Raw genomic sequence first — 15,526 nt, forward strand, 5'->3', positions numbered from 1 at the left:
TCACGCGCCCATGATGATTGAGGGGGGCTTTGGGCGAAGAACCTCCGATGCCAAAGTTAGAATTTTGAGGGAAAATTGTTTGGAGAATTTAGAGAGTTTAGCAAGAGAATTGGGATTGAGTTTTGGAGAGAATGAGGTAGTATTTATAGGGGTGTGGCCGGCCGCCTTGGGTGAGAGAGGACCGGCCACTTGGCTTTTTTTGGGGGCTAGGTTCTTGATTTGTGTTCAATTGGGAATAATTGAATAATTAACTAATTAATTAACCAATTAATAGAATAATTGACTAATTGATTAGCTAATTAATATAATAAAAGGGAAAAGATTTGGAAGTTACCTTGTGGAGAGGATTTGATGAGGATGGATGAAATAAGTTTTTAATTGTTACCTATTTTGGGCACTTTTGACTTGGTTGAGGGATGATTGCCTGCTGCTCACGCGTAGGAATCCCGGTGTGCCTTGAAGGTAATTTTGTCCTTTTTTACCCAAAAGTCCACGTGTCGCCTTGTGATTATTTTTGGCTCCACAAATACCCCCACACCTGTTTGGCTGCTCGCAGGAAAGGACAACAAGTGTAGAGATTTTCTTGCTTTAGGAAACTTAGGACTTCTTCCTATTTTAATGTAGATTCTCTCTTTAATTGGAAATTAGATCTTTCTAGGAAAGGGAAATAAATTTCTCTTAAAACCTATTTAAGTCCACCTTAAGTGGATTATTAAATCAACTTTGGAGAATGATTTATTCTACCCTACAAGAGAGAGAGAGAGAGAGAGCTTAGATGATATGTGTTCCCCCTCCTCTAGCAATCTTCTACATCTTGCCAGTGCAAAGGATTGCCTTTCGTTACTTGTTTTGTCTTCTCCGCTCTGCACCAAGGCAAGAAAAATTTAATTTTTCTTGTCTTTTTCTTGGATAGTGCTGTCGCGGGGTAACTGTCGGGGTGGTACGGCACGTCAGTTAATAGAGGCCAGGAGTCGGCTCGGCATGGGCCGATGAAGTGTTGTGGTAGGGATCACTGCTTAGGTTGTATGGCTTGGCTAAAGCCAAGGGCAGCTTGTGCGGATGGGGCCGTGGATTGAGGTGCTAGGGCGCAGTGCTAAGCGAGCCGCATGGCTCATGTTCTTTGGCCTCTTAGACCTGGATCGGGTCAGGCTAGCGATTGAGAAAAATAAGAAAGTTGCGAGCCTCATGAGTTACTAGAAGCTTAGCATGCAGGCCTTCTGCCTGCTGGTCCAAGAAAGAAAAAATAAGGGAAAAGCCATTATGGGTTGAGCTCCATTGCTGAGTATCGTGAATGGCATTGGCTGCTTAGTTCTCTTGGCCAGGAGAAAGGTGGGCTGCTCCCAAGATGTGAGGTAAAGAGGATCAAGGTGAATGCATTAGCTCGTCTGATCGTTGTCGTGGAGCCTACCATGAATGAAGGTGGAAAGAAGAGATCTTCCCTACCTGCTCAAGAGATGCCAGTTGAGAAAAAACTGAAGATTTCCTCCACTGCTCGTGAGGGTCCGCCTATTGCTGAAAAGCCCGTGATTAACATGACTTATTCTAATGGGAAGAAAAATGAGGCTGCTAGATCTGAGCATGTAGCGTCTGCCGTGATGAGAATGGCTAGTGTGATTGCTGATAGGATTGCTCAGCGTAAAGGTCCTGTCATGCCTCTAGTGCTGAAGTTTGTACCAAGATGTCTGTTAGGAGCTAAGTCTGGTTCACCTTTGGAGAGGTTTGCTATTATGAAGAGCGATAAGGTGGACTTTGCTGCTAAAGTGGCATTAAGGCCCACTCCTTCTGCTGCTGAGATTGATTCGCTTGCAGTGAAGGATGAGACTGCTATCGTAGACAACTTTGAAAATCCACTAAGCCTGCTTTTGGGGAGGCTACTGAGATCTGTGCGCTCTTGAAACCAAATCTGCTTGAAGACATAAATGCTTGTTTCTCTATTTCTCTGGAATGCTTGCTTGCTTGCATTTACTTTTAAGGTTTCTATTTGTGAAGTAGTAAAAAAGATTGGTGCTAAGGCTGGAGCAGCCGGGGGTGAAACGCTAGATGGTGCTACTGTTGAGAATGTCGCGACTGCTGAAGATATGGCAACCGAGTAGTCGTGGAGTGTCCAAGTTGCTGAAGAGTTGTCTTCTTGGTAGTCTTTAAAATTTTCTTTGTGTTCCTTGTTGCTTTTGCTTTGCTTGAACTTCTTCGATTTTTGTTAGTCGTTTATCAATTTTGCTAGAAAATTTAATAAACTTGTTTTCTTCACTTTTCTCCATCTTTGCTTCTTTTGTTCATGCCCTAACCTTTAAACTTTATAGACAGGCCATGTAGCCTATGCAGTCGTAGGTGTTGGTGTAGAACTTTGCAAAATTGTTAGCCATAGGGTTGGCAACCGGACGCCTTACTTACAGAAACAGACAAGTCCGCGTGATCACTAGGCTGTTAACCTTGGCTTTCTCTAATTCTGTAGCTTGCGTAGCTGGTATCACAACATTTTAGGACTTGGTGTAGGTCGTTCTGCGCTTGGCAGGGGGAAACTTATCGACTTCGTAGCATGTCGGCAGTGAATAAAGCTTTGTATATGCACGCTAGCTTGTTTAACTTTTCATAAGAATGTGCGGTTGTATAAGTTTAGTGTGGCTTTACTACTCGAAAGACAAGCCATAGGCAGTCTTCTAGAAAGCATAGGCTACCTTAGTGCATTCAGTAACGGCTTTAGGGTTCCAGGGCAGCCTCTTGTAGGGCGTACTGCGTAATGTGCCCCCTCCATCTCTAGGGCCCGGTCCCTCTCGAATTAGGCCAAGAGACCCAAAATCTTTCAGCTAGCTAAGCCTTGAAAAATACTATTGTGGCTACTTCTAGGAATCCCGGCACAAGCCATCGTGTACCTAGTTATACCAGGGCAGCCCGACTCATCCACGTCTGGATATTCAAAGTGTAAGTTTATCATGTCGCCTTGGAAAGCAAACCAATGTTGGTGTTAGGGAATTGGTTTACCCTCTCGCATTGGAAAGCAATTAGTTTATCCTCTCGCACTGGAGAACAGACCCATGTGGATGTCGGGGAATTCGTTTACCCTCACCCATCGAAGAACCTTTGATGCCAAAGTTAGAATTTTGATGGAAAAGTGTTTGGAGAATTTAGAGAGTTTAGCAAGAGAATTGAGACTGAATTTTGGAAAGAATGAGGTAGTATTTATAGAGGTGTGGCCGGCCTCCTTGGGTGAGAGAGGATCGGCCACTTGGCTCCTTTTGTGGGCTAGGTTTTTTATTTATGTTCAATTGGGAATAATTGAATAATTGAATAATTAATTAATTAATTAGCCAATTAATAGAATAATTGCCTAATTGATTAGCTAATTAATATAATAAAAGGGGAAAGATTTGGGAGTTACCTTGTGGAGAGGATTTGATGAGGATGGATGAAATATGTTTTGAAATGTTACCCATTTTGGGCACTTTTGACTTGGTTGAAGGATGATTGCCCGCTGCTTGCGCGTAAGAATCCCGGTGTTTCTCGAGGGTAATTTTATCATTTTTTTACCCAAAAATCCACATGTTACCTTATGATTATTTTTGGCTCCACATGAGTGATTACTGAAATTCAATAACCAAGTATTGTTCTTTTTAAAAATATGGATAATTTATCAAAAGAATTATTTTATTAATTTTTGTGAAAAATCTAGTAATGCCTTATGAATTGTGGATCTCTTTCATTTTGCTCTCTATACTTTCAATTTAAGTTCTATAATTTCATCAGTCATGTGGAATGTAGATGATCAATTTTGATTTACAAGGTAATTTAATACGTACTTGGAACTCATATAATTGACAAATGATAGAAAGAAAAAAAAAAACTGAAATTTACACATACTTTTTGTCACATCCCGGTCCAGGGCGGATCACTTCCCGGGCCCGCTCCACCACCGTAACATGATATTGTCCGCTTTGGGCTTACCATTCCCTCACGGTTTTGTTTTTGGGAACTCACGAGCAACTTCCCAGTGGGTCACCCATCATGGGATTGCTCTAGCCCTCTTCTCGCTTAACTTCGGAGTTCGTACGGAACCCGAAGCCAGTGAGCTCCCAAAAGACCTCATGCTAGGTAGGGATAAGAATATACATATAAGGATCACTCCCCTGGACGATGTGGGATATCACAATCCACTACCCTTAAGGGCCCAACGTCCTCGTCGGCACACCACAGTTAGGGTTAGGCTCTGATACCAAATTGTCACATCCTAGCTCGGGGCGGATCACTTCCCGGGCCCGCTCCACCATTGTAGAATGATATTGTCCGCTTTGGGTTTACCATTCCCTCACGGTTTTGTTTTTGGGAACTCACGAGCAACTTCCCAGTGGGTCACCTATCATGGGATTGCTCTAGCCCCCTTCTTGCTTAACTTCGGAGTTCCTACGGAACCCGAAGCCAGTGAGCTCCCAAAAGGCCTCGTGCCAGGTAGGGATGAGAATATACATATAAGGATCACTCCCCTGTACGATGTGGGATATCACACTTTTTGTAGGTTTTTATTTTATTTTATTTTTTATCACGGATAGTCTTTGAAATTGACCCACTCTATCAAGATGGTCCACAACGTTGAAAATCAATCAATGTTGTCCGTGAATAAGGGCATTGCAAATCAATGTCGTTCTTCTATTTAAATTCTGTTAAAAAATCTGTTAATATGCTGACTTGGTGTGGGACTCTCCACTTTAGTATTATGATGCTATTAATTTTTAATTTAGCCTTTGCATCATTTAAACTAGATCAAGCCCGCACATTATGCGTGTAAATATAAAATACTAAAAAGAAAAATAAAACTATAATATTGAAAAGAAAGAAGATGTGCAGAAATGTGAGAGAGAGAAAATGTGGATTTTTTTACTTTAAAAAAAAAAAAAAAATTAGAGATGCTATGTTGTTATGTGGGTGAGGTTTGAAAAGAAAAAAAAAATTAATTTGTCAATATTGTAAGTTATGATGCTATTACAACAAATATGATATAAAATTAAAAATTTACATAAGTTAAAGATATTGGTAAGCTCTTTACTAAAGTTATTTGTGTAATGAAATTTTTATCGTCAATTTACCACTAATAAAGTGAAAATTTGTTAAATCAACCTTTTGTATTTTATTATTATTTTTTTTTAACAAACGATATTATATATACTAAGAGGTTAAAAAGAGGTAAAGCCAACAAACATATAAAAACAGGTGCTATTGCGGCTACACCTCTCGATTTGTTAGGTTGGGAAGTGGCTAAGCCTCATAATGGGTTCAAATTCACTTTTGGCGAGAATTGAACCTAAGACATCACTTACAAATGAAGAAGAATACCACTAAACCGTAATACTAAGTGGCCACTACCATCATAATCTAAAACAAAGAGATAACACTCTTATTAATTAAAGCCACCCAACATGTCTATTTAGCACATAACCTTAATTTACCAAGCCCCCATCATTCACCACCTCTATTTCAGACTTATTTGCTGCCTCATCTTTGTACTTGTTATAAATATCACTGGTATAAAATTTCCTAGTCCGAACCACCAAAACCAGGGATATTAATACACCAAGAAATGCCAGCAATAATTATAATGAAGGACAATTTGTAACATTGTCCTCCAGTAAAATTTAATCCTTCCCCATGTTTCCTCTCCAATCCCATAGCTCTCAACTGCTTCTCTGCCTCCTTATCATATAGAAACACTGTGACCTTCACATTAAACAAAAATGACCCAAGTGGGCAAGCCACTTTCCTAACATTGGTCAAAGTATAACAATGTTTAAGCCTGAAGATCTCAAAAGTGATTGCAAAAATCAATGGCCACTACGTACCAAAGCACAATCATGTGATGATTGAAGCCACGTAGAGGTTATTTGGGACATCGAATGCAATTAGAAAGTGGCCAACGCAGGACAACAAGAGGGACAAAGTGAACATTAGAGGCCTAGGGCATTTGCACTTTGTGATAAAAATGTCCAAGACTAATCCTACTATGACCTGTCCTAGGTAAGTCTATATGTTTGTGATGGAAACAAAAGTTCTTACGCTGTCCAAGGAGTACCCTAGGGCTGTCCCAATTTGACCTAAATTATCCATCATTTTCAACATGCCACCGATACCGCAGAGTGTTGTCAAGAACAAAGTTATCATCCCAATGCTGAACACTACTTGAAGTATGGTGTAGTCCTGCCCTATCTCCGGATGATTGAATATATTATTGTTCTTGTGAGATATTGATGCCGCAGTCGAAACAACGCTTCTTGTTCGATCATTATCATGATTTTCACTACTTAATCTCTTGTTCCTCCAGGAATTATACTCTTCAGCAACAAAATACTAAGTGGGAGAAAGAGTAAGAAAAGTACCACAACTGAGCTCCCACCATACTCAGCTTGTGTGAACTTCACCTTTTGCTCTACGAGGGTTATTATTAATATGAACCCTGCCATTCCAAGTGAAATAAATAAGAATTTATACAAAACCCTAGTGTCATTCTTTGTTGGTGTAGCGTTGATGATCCGAATGGTATGAAGAAAGATCAAGGAAATTGCTAAAGGAAGCCATGCTATAAAGAGTGAAGGACTTTGTGTCATCACCATACAAAGCATGGTATATTTGTGTGATCATCGCACAGCTTAGACTAATGTAGCCATTCAAAAGCCCCAACAAGAGGCCTTGGCTTCTTTGGAAGTTTTTTACGCATGTAACTATTGCCCCGATGTGTGAATTTGCACCCATTGTGATGTACAAACACATATGCCAAACTTGGGGCTTGGTTATTTTTCTGGTTATGGCTAGCCATACCATGAAGTACCCAACAAAGTTCAATGTTACACCAATTGTTATGACAATCCACGGCGGTGTGACTTCGTTGATTAGATCGGAGTGGATGCCAATGTCAGCGCCCAAGTCATTGAAGAAGGCGAGCATATTGATTGTAGTTTGGTCATAGCCAATGACATATTTGATATCGTTCGAGTAAAAGCTAAACATGAAGCTTGCACCGGCATTAGTCATCACTAGTTAAGAGACAAATAGCATGAGCCAACGTCCTGTGAGGACTTGCATGGCGAAGCCTTTCATGTCAGCTTATGAAGCCATAACACCACCACCACCACCGCCATTTTCATTTCCATGAATTCCCATATCTAGAAATAGAAAAACAATGATATATATATACATATATATATGTATATATATATGTATATATATATATATATGTATATATATATGTATATATATATATATGTATATATATATGTATATATATATATGTATATATATATATATATATATATGTTTTTAAATGAAATTCGAATAGGTTTTGTGACATTATGACTATACAAACATATATGTAATATACCTAGCCAGTCATTCATATCCATATAAAAAGCATAATTCAAAACGGAAGGAAAATGTTCACTAATGCAAGCCATGGATTGGATTGCAAAATGTAATTACAGATGAAATGCTTGGCGGTTTATTATTTACTGTAGTTTGTGGGAAATATAACTTGTAACTTAATTAGGGGTTAACTTGCTGATCATGTGGGACCAGAAACAGAAAAGAAGAGAAATTTTCATGCATGCTTATCAACACATGGATATGTTATAGTGTAAAACAAAGGACAAATGTTTTAGTATCGACCATATAAGTTGACATGTAGATCATTGGTTGCATGGTTCATGCATCACAGATTCGCAAATAATATATCGATCATCATTAATTCATATTAAATTGTGATTAGTGATATTTTTGAGGAATATTACAATCGATCATATTCTTCATAGTTCATACAAAAGTTGCAAATATTATGCAACTCATGCTAACGTTCAAGAACTTAATTAACATGTATGTAAACATCTTAATTATGAAATGCTGGTATAGACAAAAGTGAAAGCACCTAAAGAAATCTACAAAAGGGTCCATGATCATTAATTTTGCCAATTAGTAAATAAGATAATTAGTCATTTACTAGACTAGCTTGGATAAAGAAATTAATATGAGTGCAGAATTGGGATGAATTAAGAGTGAGTTGGATATACATTACCCAACTTGTTATTCTCCAGATTAGTAAAGCTGCAAAGATGCGAAGGTTGTAAAGCTTGAGCCGATCGAGCCCACGGTGACTGCATGCACTTGTTTAATTGTGTGGGTTTTTGGATTTGGATTGTTGGGTTTTCTTTTCTTCATGAAACGGTTGTTGGGTTTCAATTTATATATGTATATGTGTATACACACATAAACATATATGGTGGTAGTTTGCATTGGATATATCTTGTTTTTTTCTTTCTTTGATTTGGTTTTATCATTCTTTTTCGTGTAACGTTTTGCGTGTCTATGAGTGATTTTTTTTTAAAGGTAATAAGAGTTTATGACACACCCCGACCGAGATCGGAGCGTGCTGGCCGTCACACGAAGGTGACGTAGCCATGTGCACGTCCGGAAGCTAATAAAGTAGTAATAAAAGGTACGAATAATTAAAAACTAGCATACAAAGTACTAGAATAAGTGCTAGTATGTGCGGTACAATTCCAGAGCAGGTCTATAGCAGCCCAACAAAAACGACAACAGTAGTATGCCCGAAGGCGACCCTACAAGGGTGAGTGTCTGTCAGAAACGCCGAAAAGCCCTCTGGGGAAACCACCGCAACGGCTAAGCAACTAGAACCTGGAGGGGCGCAAAACAAAAGCGTGAGTGGGCAAAAACAAAGCTCTTTGAAAATCATTTAGCAAAATACATTCTAACCCCTCGCCGTAAAACCTGTATACTTCCCAGAAAATATATATACGCATAGTACATGTGTTAAGCATGCTCAAATATATGCCATATGCTCGATAATATGCCATGCCGACATCTCATAAAGATATGCAAGTGCTCAGGTATAATCTTATCAACATCGTGTAATCTGGCAGCCGGAGTCACCTAACGTGACCTGTACGGCTGCATATAGAGCTCTAATCTCAATCTCAATATCTGAACCTGACCACGAGTCGGAACCACCTAAAGTGGTCTGTACGACAGGACTGGGTGTAAATAAGTGCTACGATCACGTGAAGCCTGGGCGAATAATCGCGGGTCACCTACAAGTCGGAACCACCTAATGTGGTCTGTACGACAGGCCTGTGCACCTAGCTTGGATCCAAGCTGAGCCTAAGGTGCGAGAGGTGAACATCACGTGAAAGCCTGTGCCCTGCTCAGGGCGGGAGCACTAACACCGGGGGTGCAGGTTATGAGCTCTCTAAACATCTCAAACAACTGCTGAAAGTAAATGCGAATACCACTTACCTGGCACTTACCTGTGCGTCCACAGCACCCAATATGCATATATATATGTATGCCACTACTAATGCGTGCAATGATGCATAAACGATAATAATAACATGCATGGCATAAGGCAAATAACCCTTTTTAAATCAATTTCTGGGAATATAAATGTATATAGGTATATACGGAAAACAAAAGCCCACTCACTGATATGTGGAAGGGTCGTAGCCCCCCTGCCTCGCGTGACCACGCTCGTCCTCGGGGTACGTGTCACCTAAATGCGAAACAACTATAAAAACGTTAACTTTAAAGCACATAACCCAATTCTCGTAAAAACTTCTCATACATTGCTCAAAATAGACAAATGAATACACCAACGTGCTCTACACAACCTCAGGATCACAACCATATTTTTAAAATAATTTTTGGACCCCGCACGCGCCCCCACGCGCCAGGACAGGCACGGACCCACGCGCCAGGACAGGCACGGACCCACGCGCCCCCACGCGCGGCCACGTGCCAGGCACACTGACGGTGTCAACAGACGCCGTCAGGAATATTCCGTCAAACTGACGGAATATTCCGTCAAACTTAACCCCTGCCGTCAGGAATATTCCGTTAAACTTAACGGAATATTCCTGCTTCTTCTCCGGCCAGCCCCCCGACGCCGGCGTCGTCGCCGTCGCCGGCACCGTCGCCGTCGCCGTCGCCGGCACCGTCGCCGGAAACCTGCAAATCGCTCTAACTCTCTCGTTTTTCCACCTTTTTCCACGTTTCTTGCACCAATTTAAAGCTCTAAACTAGTAGAACACAACCAAACACATTTTAAGGTCTAAAACTCACTAGATTATACCTGTGCAAGCTTCCCAAAACCGGCCAACTCCACAACCAAGGATCCTTACGTCCAAATTCAACCAACGAGCCACTCCCAAGCTCCTGGGAACCTCACAAACACAACCACAAGCTCAGAAATCCCTAAAACTCAATGTATAAACTTTGCATGAACAGTACTCAAAACGGAGTTTAAGAAATCGACGTGAAAACGTCGATGTTCTCACCTGAAAAGGATATATTCGTGCTCCCCTCGACCTCACGATCACAACTCCACCCTTGGTTTCCTCGATCTGCTACGAGATAATGGTTCTTGGTGTGTGTCCGTACGTATACAGTGGCAATGGGAGCTCGGGGGAGAGAAAGATAGGGAGAAGACAGAGGGAGAGAGAGACAGCAGTGTCAGTGTGTGTGTGGGAGTGTGTAAGGTTCCAAACACATGCCCCAACACTCCAAACAACCCACAACGTGACAAAAATCGAACTAGGGGCAAAATTGTAATTTCACACGTACGTTTTTAAAAATCCCGGGACGGGATGTCACAACCTTCCCACCTTAAAAGAATTTCGTCCCGAAATTCAAAACAACAAAGCAGCAACCCCTAGTGGCCAAAGAACAAACGAGGATACAAATCCCTCATCCGGTCTTCTGTCTCCCACGTAGCTTCCTCAACTGGATGGTTCCTCCATAAAACCTTCACTAAATTCACCGTCTTGTTCCTCAGAACCTTTTCTTTCCAATCGATGATCGTCACCGGTTCCTCGTCATACGTCAAATCTGGGTTAATCTCTAACGGTTGAGGAGGTATCACGTGAGATGGATCAGCAACATAGTGTCGGAGCATAGACACGTGAAAAACGTTATGCACTCTAGCCAACTCCGGAGGCAACTCCAACCTGTAAGCTACCTCACCAACTCGTTCTGTGACCACGTATGGTCCAATGTACCGGGGGCTCAACTTCCCTTTCTTTCCGAACCGCACAACACCTCTCCACGGTGAAAGCTTCAGAAATACCCAATCTCCGACCTCATATGTTCTGTCTGTAGCATGCCGATCCGCTAAACTCTTCTGCCTGTCCTGAGCTGCTTTCAAGTTAGACTTGATTACCTGAACATTCAGAGTAGTCTCCTCGACAATCTCCGGACCCACTAAAACTCTTTCTCCAACCTCTGACCAACACAACGGTGTGCGACAAGCTCTGCCATACAAGGCCTCAAATGGCGCCATGCCAATGCTCGAATGAAAACTATTGTTGTAAGCAAATTCCATCAAATCTAACCGCTGGTGCCAAGCATCACCAAACTGCAACACCGAAGCTCGCAGCATATCCTCCAAAGTCTGAATAGTTCTCTCTGACTGTCCATCAGTCTGTGGATGATACGCTGTACTATAAAGTAATCTCGTGCCCAAAGCTTCCTGAAAAGCCACCCAAAACTTAGATGTGAATCGTGGGTCACGATCCGAAACGATACTCACTGGGACACCATGATACTTCACCACCTTCGAGATGAACAACTCCGCTAAACGGCTCAAAGAATACTTCTCTCTCACTGGAATAAAATGAGCCGATTTAGTGAGTCGATCGACGATCACCCAAATGCCGTCAAAGCCATTTTGTGTACGCGGCAACTTGTACACGAAATCCATGGTGATGTTTTCCCATTTCCACTCTGGAACGGGAAGTGGCTGCAACAACCCAAACGGCTTCTTCCTCTCTGCTTTAACCTGCTGACAAACAGCACACCTGCTCACATACTCGGCTATCTCCCTCTTCATACCCGGCCAATAATAAAACGGTCGAATGGTATGATACATTTTAGTAGCTCCTGGATGCATGGCATAAGCCGAGATATGTGCTTCATCGAGAATTTCCTCCTTCAACTCCACACTATTAGGCACGAACATTCTACCTTCTAGCATTAACATGCCATCCGAATCTCGAACTCTGAGATCTCGCCTCTTTCCTTGCTCTCGAGTTTGAATAAGTTCTTGAGTCTCCTGATCAGCTACCTGAATCTCAAGCACCCGATCTACAAGTATTGGCCTAACTTGAAAATTAGCAAGTAGAGCCACATCTCGGTCTTCTGCTTCTAACCTTACTCCCGTAGCACGCAAGTCCGCCAATAGAGGAATACGACTAGCGTACAACGCATTAATGCGACCCTGAGATTTCCTGCTAAGTGCATCAGCCACTACGTTCGCACGACCCGGATGGTAGTCAATCGTGCAATCGTAATCGCTGAGCAATTCCAACCACCTCCGCTGGCGAAGATTAAGCTCCTTCTGAGTAAAAAGATATTGGAGGCTCTTGTGATCTGTAAAGATCCTACACTTCTCTCCGTAAAGATAGTGTCTCCACAACTTCAACGCAAAGATGATAGCAGCCAACTCCAAATCATGGGTAGGGTAATTCGACTCATGAGGTTTCAACTGCCGCGAGGCATAAGCAATCACCCTACCATGCTGCATCAATACACATCCCAGACCATTCAAAGAAGCATCGCTGTAAACCTCAAAATCACCACTATCGTCTGGGAGTGCCAAAACAGGTGCATGAGTGAGACAATGCTTCAACTGCTGGAAACTCTGCTCACACCTATCATCCCACTCAAATTTAATATCCTTCCTCGTTAACCTCGTCAACGGCAAGGCAATCACCGAAAAATCCTTAACAAATCTCCGATAGTACCCCGCCAATCCAAGGAAACTTCTCACCTCGGTGACGGTTCGCGGTTGCTCCCAACTTTCTACAGCTGCAACCTTCTGAGGGTTCACCAAAATACCCTGAGCAGAAATGATGTGCCCCAAAAATGCAACTTGATCTAACCAGAACTGGCACTTGTTAAACTTAGCATACAATTGGTGTTCCCTCAACCTCTTCAACACCAACGTAAGATGTCGAACATGCTCCGCTTTCGACTTAGAATACACCAGAATATCGTCAATGAAGACAATAACAAATCTATCCAAGTAAGGCTGGAATACCCGGTTCATCAAATCCATGAAGGCTGCTGGTGCATTCGTCAACCCAAATGGCATAACCAGAAATTCGTAATGACCGTAACGAGTCCTGAATGCCGTCTTAGGGACATCCTCCCTACTGATCTTCAGCTGATAGTAACCAGACCTCAAGTCTATCTTAGAAAACACACAAGCACCTCTCAGCTGATCGAACAAATCATCGATACGAGGCAATGGATAACGGTTTTTAATCGTCACCCGATTCAATTGCCTGTAGTCGATGCACAACCTCAAAGTTCCATCCTTCTTCCTCACAAACAGACCTGGAGCGCCCCAAGGCGAAGTACTAGGCTGGATAAATCCCTTATCCACTAACTCCTGCAGCTGAACTTTCAATTCCCTTAACTCCGCGGGAGCCATACGATAAGGAGTTAAAGAAATGGGATTTGTACCTGGAAATAACTCAATGGTGAACTCCACGTCTCGATCTGGGGGTAAACCAGGTAAATCCTCAGGGAATACATCAGGGAAGTGTCTGACCACTCTCACATCCTCCACTCTGCTAGTAACAGCCTCATTTAGCACCACATGAGCCAGATACCCCTGACAACCCTTTGATAATAACTTTTTCGCTCGCAGCGCCGAAATAACACCATGTCTCACCCCACTCTGCTCACCCACGAAAGTAACCACAGGTAGTCCAGGTCGGTGAAATGTAACTACTTTCCCGTAACAGTCAATGTTGGCACGATAGAAGTGCAACCAATCCGTGCCCAGAATCACATCAAAATCCACAATATCTAACGGGATAAGATCGGCTGATAAAACAACACCCTCTACGATCACTGGACACCCTGGGTACACACAATCTACAACACATGTCTCTCCTCTAGGCATAGCGAACTCTAAGTCATACCCTAGAGGTGTGGGGCGAGGTTGCGTCACGTGAGCAAATGTATGAGAAATTACGGAATGCGTAGCTCCACAATCAATTAAGACTCTAGCAAAACAACCAAGAATGTTCAACGTACCCATAATCAAATCCGGGTTGTTCTGAGCGTCCTGCAGAGAAATATTGTGAAGACGCCCCTGTCCCTGCTGACGCCCGCCGCGGCCTCTGCTCGCCTGAACGCCGCGTCCCTGAGCACCACGCCCCTGACTGGGCTGACTCGACTGTCTCGAAGACCCTGCACTGCTAGTGGCAATCTCCCCCTGCTGAAACTGTCCTCCCTGATACCACTGAGAACCACCTACTGGAGCTGGAGGATACGGCATATAGCCGCCCGAATACTGAGGATAGCCACCCTGGGAATAGGGATCCTGGGGGTACTGATACTGCCCCGGAGCATAAGGGACAGCATCACCCTGATAGTGATAAGCACCACCTCGACTCGTCTGGCCGTAGCTACTAGGACCCTGGATCTGCTGAAGTGGTGCAGGTGGTGGCATAAAGGTCTGCTGCGGTTTCTGCTGCTGCTGGCCCTGGGGACAATTCGCCGCTCTATGTCCCACCTGTCCACACGTGAAGCAACCACTGCTACCACGTCTACACTCGCCGAAATGCCGGTTGTTACACCTGCGACAAACTGGGGCTCTGCCTCGCCCACCATCGCCCTGCCTCTGGCCTCTAGCACCACCAGAAAATCTACCTCCACGGCCCTGTCCAGTGGCACTGAAGCCACCACTCGAAGAACTCGAGCTAGCTCCACCTCTCTTGAAGTTCTGAGTCTGACGGGGCCCGAGCGATGCCTGACCTTTGCCTTTGTCGTCTTTCTTCGAATTGCCGTCTTTCCCTTCATCACTATCGCTCGACATATTCTCAGAGTCTTCGATCCTCAACAATATCTCATAGAAGTCCTGGTAAGTCCCGCTGTGGACAGCAGTCGCCATCGAACGCCATTTCTTCTTAGTACCCTGGCGGAAGAGACGGAGCATCTCCGCCGGATTACCAGCGACATCAGGATGATAACGAGACAAATCCGTAAACTTGCGGTAGTACTCATTCGCTGACATCTTCCGCTGCTTCAGTTCAGTAAACTCCTGTTTCTTTCTATCGATGTACTCAGGGGGCACATACCTCCTTTTGAACAAATCTGTAAAAACATTCCAATCCGTCCTCTGCTCTGGAGTCAACCTACGAAGCGCCTGCTCCCACCAAGCTGCAGACTCAGTATCCAGGAACCATGTGGTCGTCTCGACCCACCTCTCCATAGGGAGATTTCCCTGGTTATGCAATACACGGAAGGTCTTCTCTACGTGTTCTAGCCAGCGCTCTGCATTCTCATGCCCCTCACTGCCCTTAAACTTATCCAACTTCAGATTATACATAGTCTCCAGAGGAGTCCTCTGGGGAGGGCGCATCACTGACTGAAGGGCTGTAGCGAAGACTTCCCCCAACTGAGTAAGATCGGGGAAACTAGGCTCAGAAGAGCGACGGGGTTCCCGACGAGGCGGCATAGTTCTGACAGAAGA

The 15,526-nt window shown here is 43.3% G+C and overlaps 2 protein-coding genes and 1 pseudogene across 2 annotated transcripts; all 3 read right to left on the minus strand.

Moving 5' to 3' along the window:
* Nucleotides 1-5,426: 5,426 nt before the first annotated feature.
* Nucleotides 5,427-7,095, minus strand: LOC148695892 (protein NUCLEAR FUSION DEFECTIVE 4-like; annotated as a pseudogene).
* Nucleotides 7,096-9,464: 2,369 nt separating this feature from the next.
* Nucleotides 9,465-15,526, minus strand: LOC148695893 (uncharacterized). Its single transcript, XM_088697119.1, has 2 exons — nucleotides 14,086-15,526; nucleotides 9,465-9,535 (listed from the first exon to the last, which is right to left on the minus strand). The coding sequence occupies exons 1-2, from the start codon at nucleotides 15,509-15,511 to the stop codon at nucleotides 9,465-9,467; spliced, it is 1,497 nt and encodes a 498-aa protein (XP_088553245.1). The 5' UTR covers nucleotides 15,512-15,526.
* Nucleotides 10,207-13,879, minus strand: LOC148695894 (uncharacterized; the record flags this gene model as incomplete). Its single annotated transcript, XM_088697179.1, has 4 exons — nucleotides 10,207-10,236; nucleotides 10,787-11,505; nucleotides 12,298-13,198; nucleotides 13,427-13,879. Coding segments are annotated over 4 exons (2,103 nt in total), but the record flags the coding sequence as incomplete, so codon positions are not given.

This window comes from Pyrus communis, chromosome 7 (genome assembly GCF_041283825.1).
Source record: "Pyrus communis isolate YQ-2024b chromosome 7, ASM4128382v1, whole genome shotgun sequence".
In the NCBI taxonomy this organism is placed as follows: Eukaryota; Viridiplantae; Streptophyta; class Magnoliopsida; order Rosales; family Rosaceae; genus Pyrus; species Pyrus communis.